Genomic DNA, 18399 nt, shown 5'->3' on the forward strand with positions numbered 1-18399 from the left:
TAATGAGCTTTATATAATAGATAGTAGTACCAATAACATACAGTTTGTAGTCTATTATATTAGTTGGGAGACATTTTTAAATTAAACCGTCGGTAACTGCCCGAAATTCCCTCTGACCTTAGATCCCCTTTCTCTCTTCTTCCTCCTCCTCCTCCTCCTCCACTGGGAGCTGACGGTGCGCGCCCCCGCGGCCCGATGTGTGTGTGTGCGCGCGTGCAAGTGTGCGGGTTAAACGGTGGCGGCTGCCGCCTGCTGCAGACTGAGTGAAGATGGCGATGAGAGCAGCGCTGCGGTGCCTCTCTGTGAACTTTTCTCCCAGGCTGCCCAAACTCTCGTCCGCAGCGCTGCTTTCAGCAACTCGGCTGGCGAACAGGAGCTGCTCCCAGCGGACCCTGACAGTGACCTCGGGCCAATGCGCAGGTAAAAAAAAAAAGAAAAAGAAAAAAGACAAACAAACCAAACTAAGGAGCAGGGACGGATCCCACTTTCCATGCGGACAGATTCCTCTAATCATCTACTGAAATACACACATAGATAACACCGTAGGTGACCGTGCAGCGCAGGAATAGGAGGGGAACCAGAGATTTGTTGTTTAACTTTAATGTTTTCTTTTTCTTTATCCTGTAAATTTGGCAACATGTTGCATGCCTTTTCTTATTAACCGCAAGCTCCTGATTAGGGTGGTAACGTAAACCCATGTGCGCCAATAAGCAGCCGATTCAAGCAAATGTCCCCCACGATGCTGGAGTTGCTCCACATAAATATCCACAGGGGGATCATTATCCACCCAACTGCTCTCGTGTTTTAAGAGTATTTTTTTAAGCATTTAGTTGACTGCGGTCATGCATCAGCATCTTGCACCATCTCAAATCAGGTTCAAACCTGTATTTTGCTGCATGATCAGATGTCAGCTCTGGAAATTGTTGAGGCATTGGCCTGCGGTTTTCCCCTTGGGGCGATGACAGCACTCAATACTGGTTATTTTCTGAGTCAGATGGGAACTTTTCCTGAATGCACAACTGTACCTGCAGCCAGGGGCGGTTCTAGACAGGGGCCAACAGGGGCCCATGCCCCTGTAGAAATGGTACTGGCCCCTGTTATGGCCCCTGTACTGAAGACATAACATTACATAAACTTCTCATAACTATTTGCAATGGCAAAGAAACCATAACTGATTGGTCACTTTGACCAATTTTATTTTTTACCTATACAGTTTTACTCTAAGAAGGATTTAGAAATTAAGATGTTTCACGTTTAGCTTTAGCCATATTGAGCTGGGGGGCAAAGTTTTCAACTGCTAGATCAGGTGTCTGAAACCTGCACTTCCAAAACCACAAGTGGCTCACTCAACATTATTACACAGTTAAACATTGCCATTTTATTGTTTCACTTTTTTGTTCTGTGCCCCTGTGAAAAAACACTGGCCCCACCTTGGCCCCCCTGGTAAACTTGGTCTAGAACCGCCACTGCCTACAGCAGAAAACTATATGCTCTGCATGATAATGTTTTATCTCTCTGCACGTGGTATCGTATAAGTGGGAGCCCACCATCTGGCTCTGGTCCATAATACAATTATATATATATTTTTTGCCAGTCTTTTTTCCCCCCTGTATGACTAACCGCATTTGTTATCACAGTTCACATAACCTCTTTTGAATATGCAATAATTTTTCTCCCTGTAGCGCTCAAGTTCACCGAGAAGCATGAGTGGGTGCTGGTGGAGAGCGGAATCAGCACTGTTGGTATCAGCAACTATGCTCAGGTTTGTTTATTAATCAGCCACTCTATCAATCTTTGATTTATGGCCCTCTTTGTTCTGGTTTTTCCTGATAGCAGTCTAAAAGCTGTACAGAACTGCACTTTGATCACAGCAGACCCACTGTATCAGGGCCATTTACTGCTTTATGGCTATTCATTGGGATTATTGATTATCACAACGCAGCAGAGGTTGGCAGATCATTTTAAGTTCAGTCACTCGATCACCTGCAGATGTCCAAGCGGTGAATAAAAGCAGGAATGTTATCATCCCAAACCTGAATGAAGCAGTTTAGCTTTTTTTTTTATGATCATTTCCTGTGCTATTTAAGCAGAGCAGCAGAGAGAGATTAGGAGACAATCAGCAAGCTAAGGTAAAGATGCACTATACAAAACTAGCATTACATTTAACTTTAAACAGAAAAAAAAATCCCCTAAATTAGTTCGTAGAAAACAAAAAAATCAATTTTTGATGTTTTATTTTCAGATACCTCGTGGTTACTGGCTAAAAAGTAGCATAAATAGGATCTCCAGATACAGTTTTTGCAAGCAGTTAGACAACTTTTACAGCTTGGGTGTAAACAGCTTGTTGTGACATGTCTTCACTCCAATTACTTGGTGCTGCTGATGCACTAATTGTGCAGCTCAGGAGCAACACCCAAATGTGATCTGCAGTTAAATGTAGAGGTTATTTTATGTGATGTTATGACCAAAGGGAATTTTCAGCTCTAACAAGAAACAAGTCGGCCTTGAGTTAACCTTTCTAGGTAGACGTTGTTAGTGCATGAGTTTTATCTACATCCGGCCAGAGTTGAGCAATCTGCTCTTCATATAAAAAAGTCTCATATTAGCCCCCCCCCCACCCAAAAAAAAAAGAAAAGAAAATCTAAAGATAAACATACTTTGTACACCTCTTTGCACAAATACAGCATTTAAAGACAGAAACCGAAGCATAACCTCAGATTGTTTCATTCGCATGGAGATATTTTTGTGTCATTCTATGTGTTGGACCAACATAAAGTAGCCCTGATCAGATACAATAAATTTTTTTAGTCAGCTTGTGAAATGTTTTAGTGGAAAACCTATCCTGGTGTAACCATAGTGTAAATGTCATGCCGTGGAAATCCTGTTTTTTTCAGCAGGGATAGGAAAGTGAGTCTGAGGTGTGGTTGATGATGGACTGAGCTAAATGCAGACTCGATGCTGAAAAATAACTTTTTACAGGATCTAGAAAACCTGAGGGTGAGGCTCACATTCCACCAGGACAACATGCCTTTGTGTACAGCTGGGTTACAATGGAAAGGTTCAGATCAAAACATGTTCATGTGTCAGGATGGCCCAAGTCCAGATCTAAATCCCATTCAAACTCTGTCACATGACTGGAAAATTGATAATCACAATATGATCTTCCAACCTGTATAGCAATTTTGCAAAACAGAACTGAGGTGAAAACTCTAGATGTGCAAAAAAATACAAATGATTGTAATTTTTTTGTAGTAAAAGATTGTTCTACAAAGAGTTGACCTCCTTCTCTTAGTTCCACACAACTCTGTGTTGGCCAATGACAGCAGAAAACATTGCAATTTGTGGCTGTGAAGTAACAAGATTTGAAAAATAACGGGGATGTGAGTTTTCTCACGCCTGCTTAAATCGAATAGTTTGTAAAACACGGCAGACTGCGTTGATTGTGTTGTAGTTACATTATAAATCATTTCTCTAATTCTGAAAACATATTAATTTTTCCTTTAGTTAAAGTATCTCGTGGTGCTGTGTGACTTGAAAAATAAATTAAGCTAAAACACATTAAAATATATTTATCTTATTTTCTATGTTCATCCATCTATACCCATTTATCCTTGCAGGGTGGAGTTGGGTGGCTTTCTCATGTGGCCATCTTGTGAGAGGCAGGGTACAGGCGGTACTGTCCTTTTAAATCGGCAAAATACAAAAGCAGTTTCACAAATAGGGCTAAACAGACTTCATTGAATTCCCACTATAATGTAATTGAAAATGGTTAACGTGACTGGCAAGAAGGTCTGATAGACTGGCGACCTGTCCAGGTTGTACATCGCCTCTCGCCCAGTGACCACTGCATGCATAAGCGGGTATAGAAAATGGATGGATCGCTGGATGGATAGCTTGACTGGAACACAATGTCAACATCTATCTGTCGTATTTGATGAGTGTGCAATTAATTGTTGTCCTAACTCCTTTTTCCCCTGAGCTGTGGATCTGTGCAGTTCAGCAGTTTATGTAGACGGCCATTACTTGGTAGGTATGTGCCATACTGGCGGCACTGGTTTTTATTTAGGGGTAAAACAGGCAACGAGATAAAGGGAGCTGAATGCATATTCACACCACAGTTTTCAGAATAGTTTTGTAAAAGAAAAAGAGAACCATCTATGTTTTTCTCCCACATCACATTTAGGAGTTATTCTGCATTGGTCACCACAAACCAATCCCAATAAAATGCATTGAAGTTTTTGTTTGTACTGTGACAAATGTGGAAAAAAAATCAAGGGGCTGTAGTACTTTAATAATTCATGCACACTGTATTTTTGCAGGTAATGTGTAATTATTATTATCCGAACATTTTAGGAAGCCTTGGGTGATGTGGTTTACTGTGGACTCCCTGAGATCGGCGTCAAACTTGAACAAATGGGTAAGATCCAGAAATATGTCCTATGAGTAGTAAGTGTCTATGGCAGCACAGTAAGCTTAATCTTCTATCTTATATTGTGTTGTGTATTTCTGTCGCAGATGAGTTTGGTGCCTTGGAAAGTGTAAAGGCTGCCAGTGAGCTGTACTCACCGTTGACAGGGGAAGTGACAGCAGTCAACAAAGAGCTGGCCGACAACCCAGGACTTGTGAATAAATCCTGCTACGCAGACGGTGAGACTCTGTGTGGTGCATCCTGTTACGTCTGCCAGAAACCTTTCTGTGCCAGTTCAGTTGTAAAGCTGCCAAAATAGAGTCCTGTAACAGTTTCGCTTACGGGTTTCTATCTTTTTTTTACTTTTCAGGATGGCTAATCAAGATGACTGTGGAAAAGCCTGAAGAACTCGAAAAGCTCATGGACCAGGCTGCTTATGATAAATTTGTTAAGTCACTGGAAGAATAAATCAACACATTTGTTTGCGATTATTTGTTCTGCAACTGCTGTCAAAGATGTTCAGACAGGGTTAGTAACATCTGCAGCAACCTGTATCATTCTTTGAGGTGTTTATTTTATGAACTTTTGATAATGTGTTGTAAAATGTTTAAATACCCAGAATGGTTTGTGATCTGCCAGTAAATCTAAAGGGCCCTCATCCATATCATTGGATCTCTTTTCTTGTAATCCTTGCCCTGTTGTTAAATAGTGCAGAGATTTGTTAAAACGCTGGAAGGTTTTGTTTTAAATTCATTTAATAAAAGATAGGTCTTTAAGATGGATTTTATGTGTCTGAAGTCTGTTGCATAGTTTTAAGCAGATTCGTTTTCACACATCACCCTCTCACAGTACGTCTTTATCATGTGCCACACACATAAACATATACTCTGATCATGTTCCAGCTGCACGGGTGCTGGCAGGGCACACTGCCTGTTTGAGTTTATTATAGGTCCTTACACCTTGACCTTTCCCTTTGGTTGAGGTTAGACTGAGATTGCTGCAACTACTTGATCAATGATTAACCCAACTGTGAGTATTTTTAAGCCGTTGACTTAGCACTTTTAGTTAAAGTTTTTGATAACGTGTTAAAAAGAACAACACAAACATTTCACATTATGGGCCCTGTGATAAACGAACAGCATATCTCCATAGTTTCTAGTTTCAGTTCATCCACACAACACAAGTTTTGCTGTCTAAGTGAAAACCTATAGTAAATATCCTAATTCAGTATCTCAAAAATTTAGAATATTGTGGAAAGGTCCGATATTGAAGACACCTGGTGCCACACTATAATGAGCTAATTAACTCTAAACACATGCAAATGCATTTAAAATGTCTCTCAGTCTAGTTCTGTAGGCGACACAATCGTGGAAAAGATTGCTGACTTGACAGTTGTCCAAAAGACGACCACAGACACCTTGTGTAAGGAGGGCAAGACACAAAAGGTCATTGCTAAAGTGGCTGGCTGTTCACAGAGCTCTGTGTCCAAGCACATTAATAGAGAGGTGAAGGGAAGGAAAAGATGTGGTAGAAAAGGTGACCAAGCGATAGGGGTGACAGCCCCCTGGAGAGGATTGTGAAACAAAACCTGTTCAAAAATGTGGGGGAGATTCACAAAGAATGGACTGCAGCTGGAGTCAGTGCTTCAAGAACCATCACACACTGATGTATGCAAGACATGGCCTTAAAGCCAGGACATCTAAATTTTACCATTAAACTGAAAACAAGTCCTCATTGAGTCTTTTAGCAGGATGAATGATCCAAAACATGTGGCCAAATCTAAACAGAAATGGTTCGTTGGCAAAACCAACCTTTCAATCATTTGAAACGCAGTCCCAAGAGCCAAATCCTATAGAAAAACTGTGGGTTTGGTGCAAGAGAGATGATCCAGAAGTACGCTAAAGAGGTCTCCTGGATCCTCTTTGCACAATCTCCATACAATCTCTGTAGATTGGAAAAAGAGGAACAGTCAAAGATTTATCCATATGTCCTTTAACCTTGTTAACTATAACAGAAGAAGACTGCTTTTCTCTTGACAAAAAAGGATTCTACATATAATTTATTGTAATAAATATTTCTTTATCTTGGATTGTTTTCAAACGTTTGAATGCTGCTGCTGCTGCAATAAAGGATTCCTTTTAAGGCTTGGTACACATTTCTAACAAGGTACTAATAAGAGTGAAGGGTGCACGTTGCAATACCCTGGCAAGCCAGACTGACTTATGCCGTAAACAGGGCATATGAAGCATGATATTGTGACAAGCTGTGTATTGAATACACATTGCGTAAGTCAGTCTGGCTTGCCAGGCTAATGTTGCTAAACCTTTCAGTCTTGTGTTCACAACAAACATTACAATAATATAGTTTTTGTTTCATAATTTATGTCATCTAGCAAAAGCAAAAGAGAAAAATATATAAAGGACATATTCTCACTTAACAGAGTCTCTAAAAAGTAGCATGCATATACAACTGTAAGTGGACTGAATTTATATCTAGTCATGTTGACTATTCAAAGCTCTTTACACCAGAGCCATGTTCACCCACTCGCACTCACTCATGTGCACACATTCATTCACCCATACGCAGACTCGCAGACAACTTGGGGTTAAGTGCCTTGCCCTTGTAGAGGCACATCAACATGTGTCAGGGAAAGCTGGAACCAAACCCACAGCATTCCTATCTTCAAGTTCTTTATGAGAAGATGAGGTAGATAAATTATCTCATTGTGACGCCTGCTGTTTGTCAAAGGCTTTTCACACTAACAATTTTGTTTATTTTATTGCAGTTTCTCCTTATTTTAACCTTTAAACTATTAGTAATTAAACAACGCAATGAGTATCTCCATGCCAAGTTGACAGTCAAGTTTTGTTTATTTTATTTATTCTTTTTTATTTTTTTTAATGAAAACAGGCTGTTATTTTAGGCATCTTTAAATCATTAATCATTGAATCAAACATTCAAAAGTCATGGCCACTTAGAAGGCTATAGGGGGTTTGCAGAAAAGTAGTTTTGCATATTGCTGGTTTTCTGCCTGTCCAGCAGTTCAATTTGTAAACTAGATTTAACTATCTTCTTGTATCATTAGCTCACTATTTCCTAACTTTCTTCACTTGGTGAAAAATATAATAAAATATATAATAATATATAATAAAAATATAATATTTAACTTTACAGCACATGATTAAGTTTTACTTGCACACTGCTCAGTACCAATACTTGCTTTAGGTCAGGAAAAATGTTAGTTGTTCTCAACAGAAGTTTGATTACAGAAGTGTAACTGAGAAGCAGGTCTACATCTAATATTGAGAAATAAAACTGGAGCCGTTATTTTTTTAACTGTCCACACCACTGAGCAAATTTGTTTAAGGTTTAAATGAGATTTTTACTCAAAATAAGAAACAAAAATTGCCTATAGGCTAAATTATGTTGCCTAGCTTATGCAACTATTGTTTTTGTTGTCATATTATCTCCTCTTTACAAACAAACAACTGCTCATTCTGCGATCTCTCTGCGAAGCTATAGATAAAACTATAGCTTTATCAAATGTACTTTCTTGACTTGTTTTGTATATTGTTTCAGATCTTTTCTAATAAAAACATGAAAGAAAAAAACGTGTTCTTTGTTTATGTTGTTTAGTAACTTAAATGCATGAACACACACCACACACACACACACACACACACACACACACACACACACACACACACACACACACACACACACACACACACACACACACACACACACACACACACACTAATAAGAAAGGACTATAAAACTAAAACTTAGAATTTCACATTGTTACATTTTTTGCATCTTTCCGCAATTTGCACTGAGTTGTAGGGGAGGGGAACGCTCTTGAGCGCATCTACTCTTTGATCAGGCATCTGCTCTGCCATTGGCTGGTTTCTCCATATGTCCCAACGCACCGCCTTACAACTTCCTTTTTCTTTCGGCCATTTTCCTCCCTCATAGGTACGAGAAATTATTCTGTCTGTATTTTCCAACAATCTGTCAGAATCCTTTATAATCCAAATGAGTCTGTGACATTGCTTTACAGATTAAGATAGTACGGGTTTTCATCTTTAAAACAAGACCATTATTGTCATAATTTTGCCTGCGGAATAGCTGAAAACGATGTGTTTAGAAAAGCTGTTTAGAGGAGGGGTAGCTGTTAGCATTGCCTTTATAATTCAGTCATTTATTGTTATATTTCTGAACCGTAACCCTCGAAATAACCATAATGAAGATATAATACACAATAAACTAATTGAGACGAGTTACTGCGTGGCCAAGCGGAATCGTAGCGTAATGGCGCGTAGCTTCGGTAGTTTAGTTTACACGCTAGCTTGTAGCGGCTAGCCTCGTTTATCGGCACGCCGGTGTGACTGTGTGCTCATGTCTTGTCTTCCTCGCTGTGTCGCAGGGAACTAGGCAACCATGGCCCCCAGCCGGAATGGAATGATCCTGAACCCCCATTTCCACAAAGACTGGCAGAAAAGAGTGCGCACCTGGTTCAACCAGCCTGCCAGGAAGGTCCGCAGGTGAGAGCCGTGAGAGGGACGCATGCTAACTGAACGCGAACGTGCAGCAATGATGGCTTTAGCGGTACAGCCAGATACAGCCTCAGGTGTAATTACTCATGGTATATTTAATTATTCTGATCTTTATCATCTGAGAGCGGGTTCTTGCTTCCAGAAATGGCCGTGGAGAGATCTGCGTAAATGGACGAGATTTAATGTCAAAAGCTTAAATGGTCACCTACCAAAACCTGTTCTTTGGTAGTACTACACTCTGATCTTAAATAGGTGTCTATATTATCAAAAACGGAGACATAATGGAGAAATAAATTCACATTACTGGCTGCTTTAAGCCACTCTGAACCAAAGATGACCCACAAAGAACCAGAAATCTGAACACTTTAATAAAGATTGTGCACCATACCAGAAATTAACTTGTTAGTTAAAGCGCTCGCATCATTCTGCAGACATGAACAGTGTTTTTATTTATTTTTTTATATGTAAACACATGGAGATGTCATAGAAGTGCTGTGTACTTATTTTGTTTTGACTACTCGGGCTGTAAGGTTTGTCGTGGTTATCAGATCGACATCCTTAGGGATGAAGTTGTCTCTGTAGCGCCAACCTGAGGGTAAATCTAATCGGCTTGCAGGAGGCTTGGGATCTGCAGAGACGTCGGCAGCTCCTTTCTTGACCCTAGACCTGTAAAAGTCCCAGATGGAGAGAAAGTCAGACTCGATGATCTTTTTCACAGGCCTAAAAGTTTGTTGCGGTTTGGACCGGCCCCATTTGGTGGACAAACCACACAGTGAGGGACGAGCAGACCATACAGAATAACCAGCAGCTGTCAGAAATTTTCTGGGAAAGTTGCTCAGTGTGTGTCGTGCTGTGAAGGGCATTCTGAGTTTGTAGTTTTTGCCCAGTCAGTCAGGAGCCCCTTTTCAGAGTAGGACTCTTGGCAGCGTTAACGTCTATAACTTGCTCTCCGTTCAAAGTTGGACAGATGGACCTTTTTTGTGTTTTTAAATGGCTTAAGCGTGATTTAATGTTCCAAATCTTTCCACTGTTGATGCGACCTTAGCATTCACGTGCAGCATGTGATGGTTGCATCGAAGTTTTCGCTGCTGGTCAGCAACTCTTTCTCTAAGAACTCTCATGTTCTGCTCCGTGGCTGGAAATCCATGGCTTCAGTCAGGTTTTCATGACCATGAAGGTTCTGTCGGTGCGTTACTGCCATCTGTCCTCCCTCCATTAAATAAACCAATCAACCTGCTGAACTCGTTAAACATGGGTCAACTGCAAAATCCTTTTGACCAAGTAGTGCAAAAGTCTACTTCCAGGTCATTCTACTGTTGCGTCATCCTGTCACCACTGTGGAAAGGGGCAATACGCTTCCTGAGTCATTACTTCTGTCTAAGGAATATGTTTCCCCCCCCAGGCGAAAGGCTCGCCAGGCCAAAGCACGTCGCATTGCTCCTCGTCCCGTTGCTGGACCCCTGAGACCACAGGTTAGATGCCCCACTATCCGGTACCACACCAAGGTCCGTGCCGGACGTGGGTTCACCCTGGAGGAGCTCAAGGTAATGCATCCAATGTGTTCAACTCCCTTTTCATAGTCTTAGTCCAGCTAATTTTGTCTGAAATCGATTTATTAGGATGTTTATAAATCCGTCACACACTAAAAACGACCAGTCTGCCTGACTGGGCACCAAACTGATCCATGCATGAGTGGACCTTCACTCTGGAGATACAAAATCAAATGTAAAACCTTTGGTTTAAATAGATGCTGGTATGTTTAAAAGTAGGAAGGATGTACTATCTAGAGATAAGCTTTGGCTAGTTGAAATGTGCAATGATTTTAATCTAGAAGTTGTAGATTTTAGCGTTATTGCAAAAACTGGCAGCCAAATGCTGCTGGCACACCAGGATGAACTGAGAATGGTTCCTTGGAGCCTCGGTTGTGATATTCCTAAAATGGCAAGAGTTTCTCATGACTGAAAATAAAGAGCTGGCAGCTAAAAGGTTTGAAAACTAATCTTTTTGGTTTTAAGTCTTTAAAAAATGGTGAGTAGCTTAAATGCTGGCTCTACGCATTATAACAGTAGACGTAAGGAACGTGTGTTTCAGGGAATGAAGTAATCAGTTTGTCATAGACTTAAACAACCCAAGTTGTCGGTAACGTTGTTTGGTCAGGTTTGACCTGAAGTTTCTCATCTCCACTTCCAAACTACTACCGTGTTTCTGCAGGAGGCAGAATAGACCCGGCTTCTCGCATTGAATCATGCAGCCAACAAAGTGCTGCTGAGACATGATGCTCCTGGCAAACTGTACCACGTCTTTCCCCTAAATCTCTAAACCATGAAGGCTTTTTTTTTTTTAAGTTAGGTTGATTATAAAATCATTTTTCCAGTAGCCTACTAAGTTGTAATTTAGTCAGGATCCACATCCTTTTATTGATTGTAGTCAAATAAATGTTGGTGATCACTGGCAGTCATAATTTAATTGCGTAACGGTCGTTGTTCACACAGTGCCGCAGTCAGATGATGACAAATCTCCGGAATCTCTGTATTTTCTTGATGAAAACCTTGAACCCTTTTCTGATGACTGCTGTTGTTTTGAAGTAAAACAGTTTTGTCTGAGCGCTGGTCGGAGGGTTTACTTTAGACGTTCTAACGTGTCAACGCGCTGCTTTCTTTCTGCAGGCTGCTGGAATCCACAAAAAGACGGCCCGCACCATCGGCATCGCCGTTGACCCCCGGCGCCGCAACAGATCCACAGAATCTCTGCAGGCCAACGTGCAGCGCCTGAAGGAGTACCGCTCCAAGCTCATCCTGTTCCCCAGAAAGGCATCTGCCCCCAAGAAGGGAGACAGCTCTGTAAGTTTCTGTTCAGTCCGCGAAATTGAAAGCTAAAGATGGTTATGGTTAACTTCCTGTTAGTTCAGGTTCCTCCTAGCTGGGTTCTTATTTAGCTACTGAAATTATAACCAGTTAGGACACGATCTCACAGCCAGCAAACGTGACCCATCTGTCTTTTTCATGACTGTGCGTACGGCCCTATTCAAAACTTTTCACCAACAAAAATCCGTTTTGTACCACTTCCATATGTGGTATTACATGTGTTCCGATAATTTACACACATCCACACAGACGTCTCTTTAGCCGTAGCAGCAGCTGTTACTTTAGTCTCATGATTTGGTCTTAATATTGTCGGCTCCCATTGCTCACCTTTTTAATAACAGACCCCAGTATCCACTATTATACATTTTTGAAGCAATCTTTATTGAACACTTCCAGTAACGACTACCTCTGTTACTCTGTAAACAGTGCACTGCTGTGACGTCTATTCTCTTTCTGCACATGCCGGTTACTTTGGCGTTTGCATTTAATTGCCGTATTTTTCAGACTATAAATTGCATCATATAGAGGGTTAAAAGTTATACAAGTCGCACCGGACTAAATGCTTTTATTTAGAAATTTATTTCACACAATCCAACACTAAAACATGACATTTAATCGGGTAAACTAATTTATCAATTTACAACTGGCTGAATAACATGGAACATACCTGGGAGGCTGAATGGAGTAAATTAGTGTAACACCACCAACTCCAACCGGGTAGATTCCTTCCAGCGCATTTCAGCGTAACAGCTCGGTAGGCTGAAAGTGGTCAAAGTTACGTATAATTTAGACTGAGCGTAACGGTGCTACGTGTTAAGCTAACAGCATGACACGGATGTTTCAGAGCAACATAAAACTCGATCTAAAGTCAGTTGATTTGACCTTTTGGGAGGGATTCTCACTGACCACACCGCATGTCGGTCTGGTCCTTCGAGCTGCACCACCCAACGCTCTGCTGCGTTAATGGATACCGAAACAGCAAAACATCATACAAGCGTTTTCAGTCTTTGAGTTAATGGTTCAATTAATTCTTAAGTGGTACAGGAGCAGCATTTAGTTTTCACAAGCCTAGAGAGCCCAGTTGTAACTAGACGGTGATGTTTACTTCTTGGTTCATGTTCAATTTGAATAACCGTTTAAAATATATATACAAGTGGCACCTGACTATAGTCAGAAAAATACAGTAGTATGAGTGACCACCAAAAAACTTGGATTTCAGTTAAAAATAATTCATAATTAAGAATCAAGACCTGCAGTGTGAAGTCCTTAATTGTTACAGTTTGCATCAGTTATGGTTGAATGTTTCAAACTATGCAGCTCCAGCTAGATTTTTTTCTTTTTCAGCAAACATATTCATGGCTTCAACGTTTTATCTATTTTTTTTTTAATAACTATTTTAATTTTTTCTTCCAGGAGGAGGAACTGAAGATGGCCACTCAGCTCTCAGGTCCAGTTATGCCCATCAAAACTGTAAGTTGCATTTCCAGCTGACCAAATCTATTTGTAGAATTAGTTTTTCTGAACTAATGTCACCTGTCGTGTTTTTTGTAATAACTGGATGGCGCACTTTTTGGTCAAGCAGTCAAATGATGACAAATCTCCGGAATCTCTGCACTGCTTTGATGAAGCATTTGAACCTATTTCTGAAGGCTGCTGTTTTAAACTGAGCAGAACGCAGAACCCTATAGAACCTGTGAAGTGTCTCACGTCCTCACTCTCGTTTCCTCAGGTCCACAAGAAGGAGAAGGCTCGCGTCATCTCTGAGGATGAGAAGAACTTCAAGGCTTTTGCCAGCCTGCGTATGGCCCGAGCCAACGCTCGTCTTTTCGGCATTCGTGCCAAGAGGGCCAAAGAGGCAGCCGAGCAGGACGTGGAGAAGAAAAAGTGAAAATAGTCACTATGGAACTTTGCTAAATAAAGTCTTTAAAAAGAGCAATGTGAGACTGTGAGATTTGTTTTAATGGGAGCCCTGCTTCACAGGCTGTCAGTGAATACCAGCAGGATTAATGGATGGTACAGAGGGTTCTGTAATTATTACTGGATTAGATCGTAGTTCTTGGCTGCAGATGCTGTGCCTGATGACAGGACCTCTATAAAAAGTTCACTCCTTGACAATGAGCCCTACAAACGTGGGACTAAGTGAAAATAAAACAAACAGCCTTTAATAAAAACAGGACAGTTGCCTATTCATTCATTTCTAAGTCTGTTTGAAATAGTACATTAAGATGTGTGCATCATGACTTCCAGAGGTGTGGAGTGAAGGAGCCTCATGGGTCAGAGCTCTGTCTAGTGAAGCAGCAGAAATCTAATTGGTTATTTTCATCCAGCAGTAGGGGGCGCAACAGGCCCAGAAAACCGGTCATTAATGCAGACATACATTTTTTTTTTTTTTTTTTTTAAAAAGATGCTTGTTGCCAAGTTTAACACCAATTTTCGCATCATTTATTAACAATATATTGCCAGAATACCATTAATAAGCGGAGGCTGATGGTTCTGGCTCGTTCTTATTTGAGCTAGGGGGGTGGAACAAAATTAGCAGACTTTAAATACAGGAGATCTGCCAAACCCGGCATCCTGTGATTATTAAAGACGTTCAATTGACCACATACTAATGGACAATGTAGTGAAGGAGGAGGTCAGCCGTGATGGGCTGTAAAAAAAATATCCCAGTGGGACTTGGTTCCTCTGCAGGGAAGCAAAGCTAAATTTTAATTAGGCACACTAATGTGCTTGCAAATATTGCAAAAGTATTATGGACTGCCATTACAACAAAGGTCCTGGATATTTTTTAATTGTGTGAAGTAATTATGTTTTTAATATGTTTAGATAAATTAAAAAGGGACTCGGGTGCAAGGAAGGTTGCCTGATATTAGGCCTGCCAAGATAAATGCGGTCTATTCCTTTACGAAAAGGACAATTAAAAATAAGTTCAGGTGAAAGTGTTGTGGTGCCTATTAAGTCAAAAATAAAGTCTGAAGATAATTTGTTTATTTGACTGTTTGAGGATCAGTGAGTAGTTAAGATCAGCATTTACTCAAAGTTAATAGAAAAATGGCTCAATAGTGGTTTTTGTTTTTTTTAACCACAATATTACAAAGTGGTTAAAATAGAACTATTACCAGCGTTTTATTGATAGGTAATTTCCAGTCACTGCTTTGAAAGCAACCAAGATAAACTTGTGTTCATTTCCAGCTACCTACCTTGAAGTTTTTAGTGTTGCACAAATGGCTGAATAGTCTGATAAATGTAAATTAAACACAAAGTAAAAAGAAATTTGTATTTGATGGATTGTTTCTCTGTTGTTGCAATTCTTCTTGGCTGTTGCTCTTATACTGTTACAGAGCCTGCTTATTTCCCCCTAAATGTCTCTATAATTGTAAAGCTGATTTATGGGTTGAGCAGCAGAGCTGAGTAGATGGTCTGTGCCAATGAAAAAAATGACCTAATCCTCTATGCCAAATGGCTTTTGGCGGAGGGAATTTTTCATAGGAAAAAACAAGGCTTTCCATCATTAGAGGCGACCTCAGTGCAGAGAGATCAAGATGAGATTCTGCAACCAGGGGTGATCCCATAACTCCCAATGTTTGGAACTGAAGTCTAACCTTCAAGGTGTTCATGCTCTCCCCAAGGGAAGGTCGTTTATCAGAGACCGCCTCCAGAATTTGGCAGCGGAGAGCCCAGAACTCGCTGCAGACGACACTTTTGGATTAGTTTATAAAAAGTTGTGCTGTTGGTGGCAGAGTGACCCAACAGATGATGGTTGAGGCTGGGGATCAGTGATGGTTCTAGACCAAATTTACCAGGAAGGCCAAGGTGGGAGCCAGTGTTTTGTCATGGGGGCAAAAAACAACTAATTGCTATAGAATTGCAGATTGCAGGCCTAGCAGATGAAAACTGGGATCCTACGTTATAACGTTGGAGCAAAGAATGCAACACCATCATTTTTAAATCATTGTTAAGTTAAATCTGTAAGGTTATAAAAAAAATAACAATTGCATAAGGGACCAATCAGTGACGTTTTCTGTGCCAGCACCTATTACCAAAAGAAAATGATTTAGTATTATGTTTTCAGTACAGGGGCCAGGACCAGTTAGTTCTACAGGGGCACTGGCCCCTGTTGGCCCCCGTCTAGAACCGCCCGTGCTTGGGATGCAATCCCACAGAAGCGAGTTACTAAGCTGGTGACGAGCAACGAGGAAAAAATGCCACGCTATTGTGGTTGTGTATGGTTCTCCCACCCTACACTCAAAAGGAAAAAGGAATTCATTATTAAATTGCCAGCATGTCCCGTTTCTTTACGTTTCAATAACTGAATCTCAACAACTCCATATCAAACAAGCTTTAGTAAGAATAAGCTTGGCAGTGGCAGAGGAGATTTACAAACCTTGTCAAGGGCACCAAACCCTGCTGCTCAACCAACAAATGCATATTTTTTTCTTAAAAATGAGACACCATTTGACGGGAAATAAGACTTTCCACAATTAACTCTTAATTATTACACAATACAGTCAAGTTCAGTCATGTACATAATTTATAGTCCAGCCACCTTTACTAGTAAGGGAAACTTTAGACGCTGAGGTCCTTGGAACCAAAATCTTTCCAGTGTCCAAAAATACCTCCACTCAGGGGAGCTGCAGGTAGAAAACTGTCGATAATGGTGCACAAACACGCAGGCAGAGAGAAAACTCAATGCCTTTGTGGGCTAGGGCCATGTTCACAAGCCCTCCCATTAGGGTTTATTTTACATGCAGCTTGGTCAGCAGCAGCGCCAAGCCGAGCTGTCGATGCGACTGGGGAGAGGCGGCGTGAATTGATAATCCATGTGTAAACGCCAGGGAACGTCCTGTGAGGTGCTGGACTGACAGCAGCGGCAGAAGATGGTTGTTGTTCGGAGCTGTGGCGTAACAGGGCTCAGGTGTGCGCCCCAGAGCAGATGTTTCTTACCAAGTCTGAGAGCCCATGGAAAAAGGAGAGGCAGTGAGGGTGAAAACTTGCCCAGGAGAGCTGATTCTGTGTGATGTCTGAGCAAAATCTAAGCCGATGGGTCGTTTTTAAGGGAATCTTGGAGATGATATGGAGCCGTGAGGGGATTCTGAGAGATCTGTTTTGTTTTTACAAAATGAGCAGCTCAACAAATCACAATTAAAAAGGCAGAGAGACTTGGGTTTTATTTTAATTTATTTTATTTCTTACAGTGATTAGAATAACCTCACAGCCTGCTTTGAATCTGCCACAGTTAAAACAACAAATATGGTTTTGGTTGGAGAACATGTTCAGTTAACACAACCAAGAAAGCATCCAAAACACTTGGATAGTGTGAATACTTTCATTAAGAAAGGCAAATAATGAACTTATTCTGAATTTATTCAAGCTCCTTCTGTTTTGTCTTTATGCAATGTCTGGAAATACATTCATGCTCATAATGCATTGGTGGGTGAACTGAGAAAGGACTGAAGCTCAAACACAGCATAGAAACTGCATTATGCAACCTACATACAGGAGCAACATGAATAAATATCTACAATATGAATCAAAGACGTTGGTCCAGTCATGGTAAAATCTTAACAGATTCTCTTTCTGATGCTGGGATGCTCGATGTGTTGAGGCATACAAAAAATAATCTTTGTCAGGTTCTTCAGTTAAATATTCCTGAGCTTAATTATAAAAAGCCACACAACAGAGTCCACATTGTTATTAAATAAAACCAAAGCCAAAAACAAAACAAAAACCTTAATAACTTAATAAAGTGCTGTGTTTGGTCTGCACCAAACTGTGCAATATGTTAAAAAATCAATCCTCCCTTCCTATTCTGTTTAAAGGACATTGCTTCAGAAGTCTTGTTGTTCATTCAGATGCAAATTTGCAAACACAAGTTGTGCTGTCAGGTTTTTTCCGTAGAGAGGCGACACCTTGCTCCTGGCAACACTTTCCCACAAGCTGTACTTGTTCCAACGGTGCTTTATTATGAAGATTCATCATCCTGAAGCCTGTAGACTGAGTTGTAACTCTTGGTCTTTTGGTTGCCTGAGCGTTGAAGGGGGATCCTGCTGGGGAGCTCACGTCTCCCAGCAGATTAGCAGCTGTCTTCGATGTTTTCCACCTGCGACTGACCTCTCTAAGCGTAGAATGATGGACTTCAAATTATTTGAAGGGTTGATCATATCTCTCGCCCGCTGGCTGGAATAAGGAGCAGCTCCCATGTGGCCTGGCAAAACTAAGCAGGCACAGCAAATGGACAGACGGATGTCCTCGTGATGCTTCCCAGACTGATCGCATGCAAAAAAAAAAAATGTTTCTATGACAGTTTCTGGATTTAAGAATCCAAACAAACTAGGAAAATGATAATAGACATGTTTGGATGCAATTGTTATAGGTTGAGCTCTAGCTCAACTTTACGACTCGAATGCTTAGTTTTAATTGTTAAGATTGACAATATAGCTGTTGAATAAAACAATTTTAAACTCTGATGTCTAATACTATGTCTTGTATTCTGAACTAAAATACACCTTATTTTCATTGTGACTTGTAATCCAAGTCTATTCTAGTTGACTTTTAAAATTCACGTATTGAA

General features: G+C 40.7%; 2 protein-coding genes and 2 non-coding genes across 4 annotated transcripts; all 4 read left to right on the forward strand.

Annotated features, from left to right (window-relative positions):
- The first annotated feature begins 215 nt into the window (after positions 1-215).
- On the forward strand, positions 216-5190 carry gcshb (glycine cleavage system protein H (aminomethyl carrier), b). The gene is made up of 5 exons (XM_012872995.3): positions 216-420; positions 1683-1762; positions 4354-4417; positions 4516-4647; positions 4779-5190. The coding sequence occupies exons 1-5, from the start codon at positions 270-272 to the stop codon at positions 4874-4876; spliced, it is 525 nt and encodes a 174-aa protein (XP_012728449.2). The 5' UTR covers positions 216-269; the 3' UTR covers positions 4877-5190.
- Positions 5191-8296: 3106 nt separating this feature from the next.
- rpl13 (ribosomal protein L13) lies at positions 8297-13761 on the forward strand. Its single transcript, XM_012873050.3, has 6 exons — positions 8297-8383; positions 8835-8952; positions 10367-10508; positions 11631-11804; positions 13242-13298; positions 13558-13761. Exons 2-6 carry the CDS (start codon positions 8849-8851, stop codon positions 13714-13716), a joined length of 636 nt encoding a protein of 211 aa, XP_012728504.1. The 5' UTR covers positions 8297-8383; positions 8835-8848; the 3' UTR covers positions 13717-13761.
- LOC118559334 lies at positions 11471-11545 on the forward strand. The gene has a single exon (XR_004928787.1). It is a non-coding gene; the product is annotated as a small nucleolar RNA MBII-202 (small nucleolar RNA).
- LOC118559335 lies at positions 13416-13492 on the forward strand. The gene has a single exon (XR_004928788.1). It is a non-coding gene; the product is annotated as a small nucleolar RNA MBII-202 (small nucleolar RNA).
- Positions 13762-18399: the final 4638 nt, after the last annotated feature.

This window comes from Fundulus heteroclitus, unplaced genomic scaffold, assembly GCF_011125445.2.
Source record: "Fundulus heteroclitus isolate FHET01 unplaced genomic scaffold, MU-UCD_Fhet_4.1 scaffold_277, whole genome shotgun sequence".
Taxonomy (NCBI): Eukaryota; Metazoa; Chordata; class Actinopteri; order Cyprinodontiformes; family Fundulidae; genus Fundulus; species Fundulus heteroclitus.

Excerpts from the sequence above, each read along its gene's own strand:
- gcshb (XM_012872995.3), top strand. The coding sequence starts at position 270 with ATGGCGATGAGAGCAGCGCTGCGGTGCCTCTCTGTGAACTTTTCTCCC. Across the intron at positions 421-1,682 it reads GACCTCGGGCCAATGCGCAG|CGCTCAAGTTCACCGAGAAG; the intron begins GTAAAAAAAAAA and ends TTCTCCCTGTAG. Across the intron at positions 4,418-4,515 it reads CGTCAAACTTGAACAAATGG|ATGAGTTTGGTGCCTTGGAA; the intron begins GTAAGATCCAGA and ends TTTCTGTCGCAG.
- rpl13 (XM_012873050.3), top strand. The coding sequence starts at position 8,849 with ATGGCCCCCAGCCGGAATGGAATGATCCTGAACCCCCATTTCCACAAA. Across the intron at positions 8,953-10,366 it reads CCTGCCAGGAAGGTCCGCAG|GCGAAAGGCTCGCCAGGCCA; the intron begins GTGAGAGCCGTG and ends TTCCCCCCCCAG. Across the intron at positions 13,299-13,557 it reads CAGTTATGCCCATCAAAACT|GTCCACAAGAAGGAGAAGGC; the intron begins GTAAGTTGCATT and ends TCGTTTCCTCAG.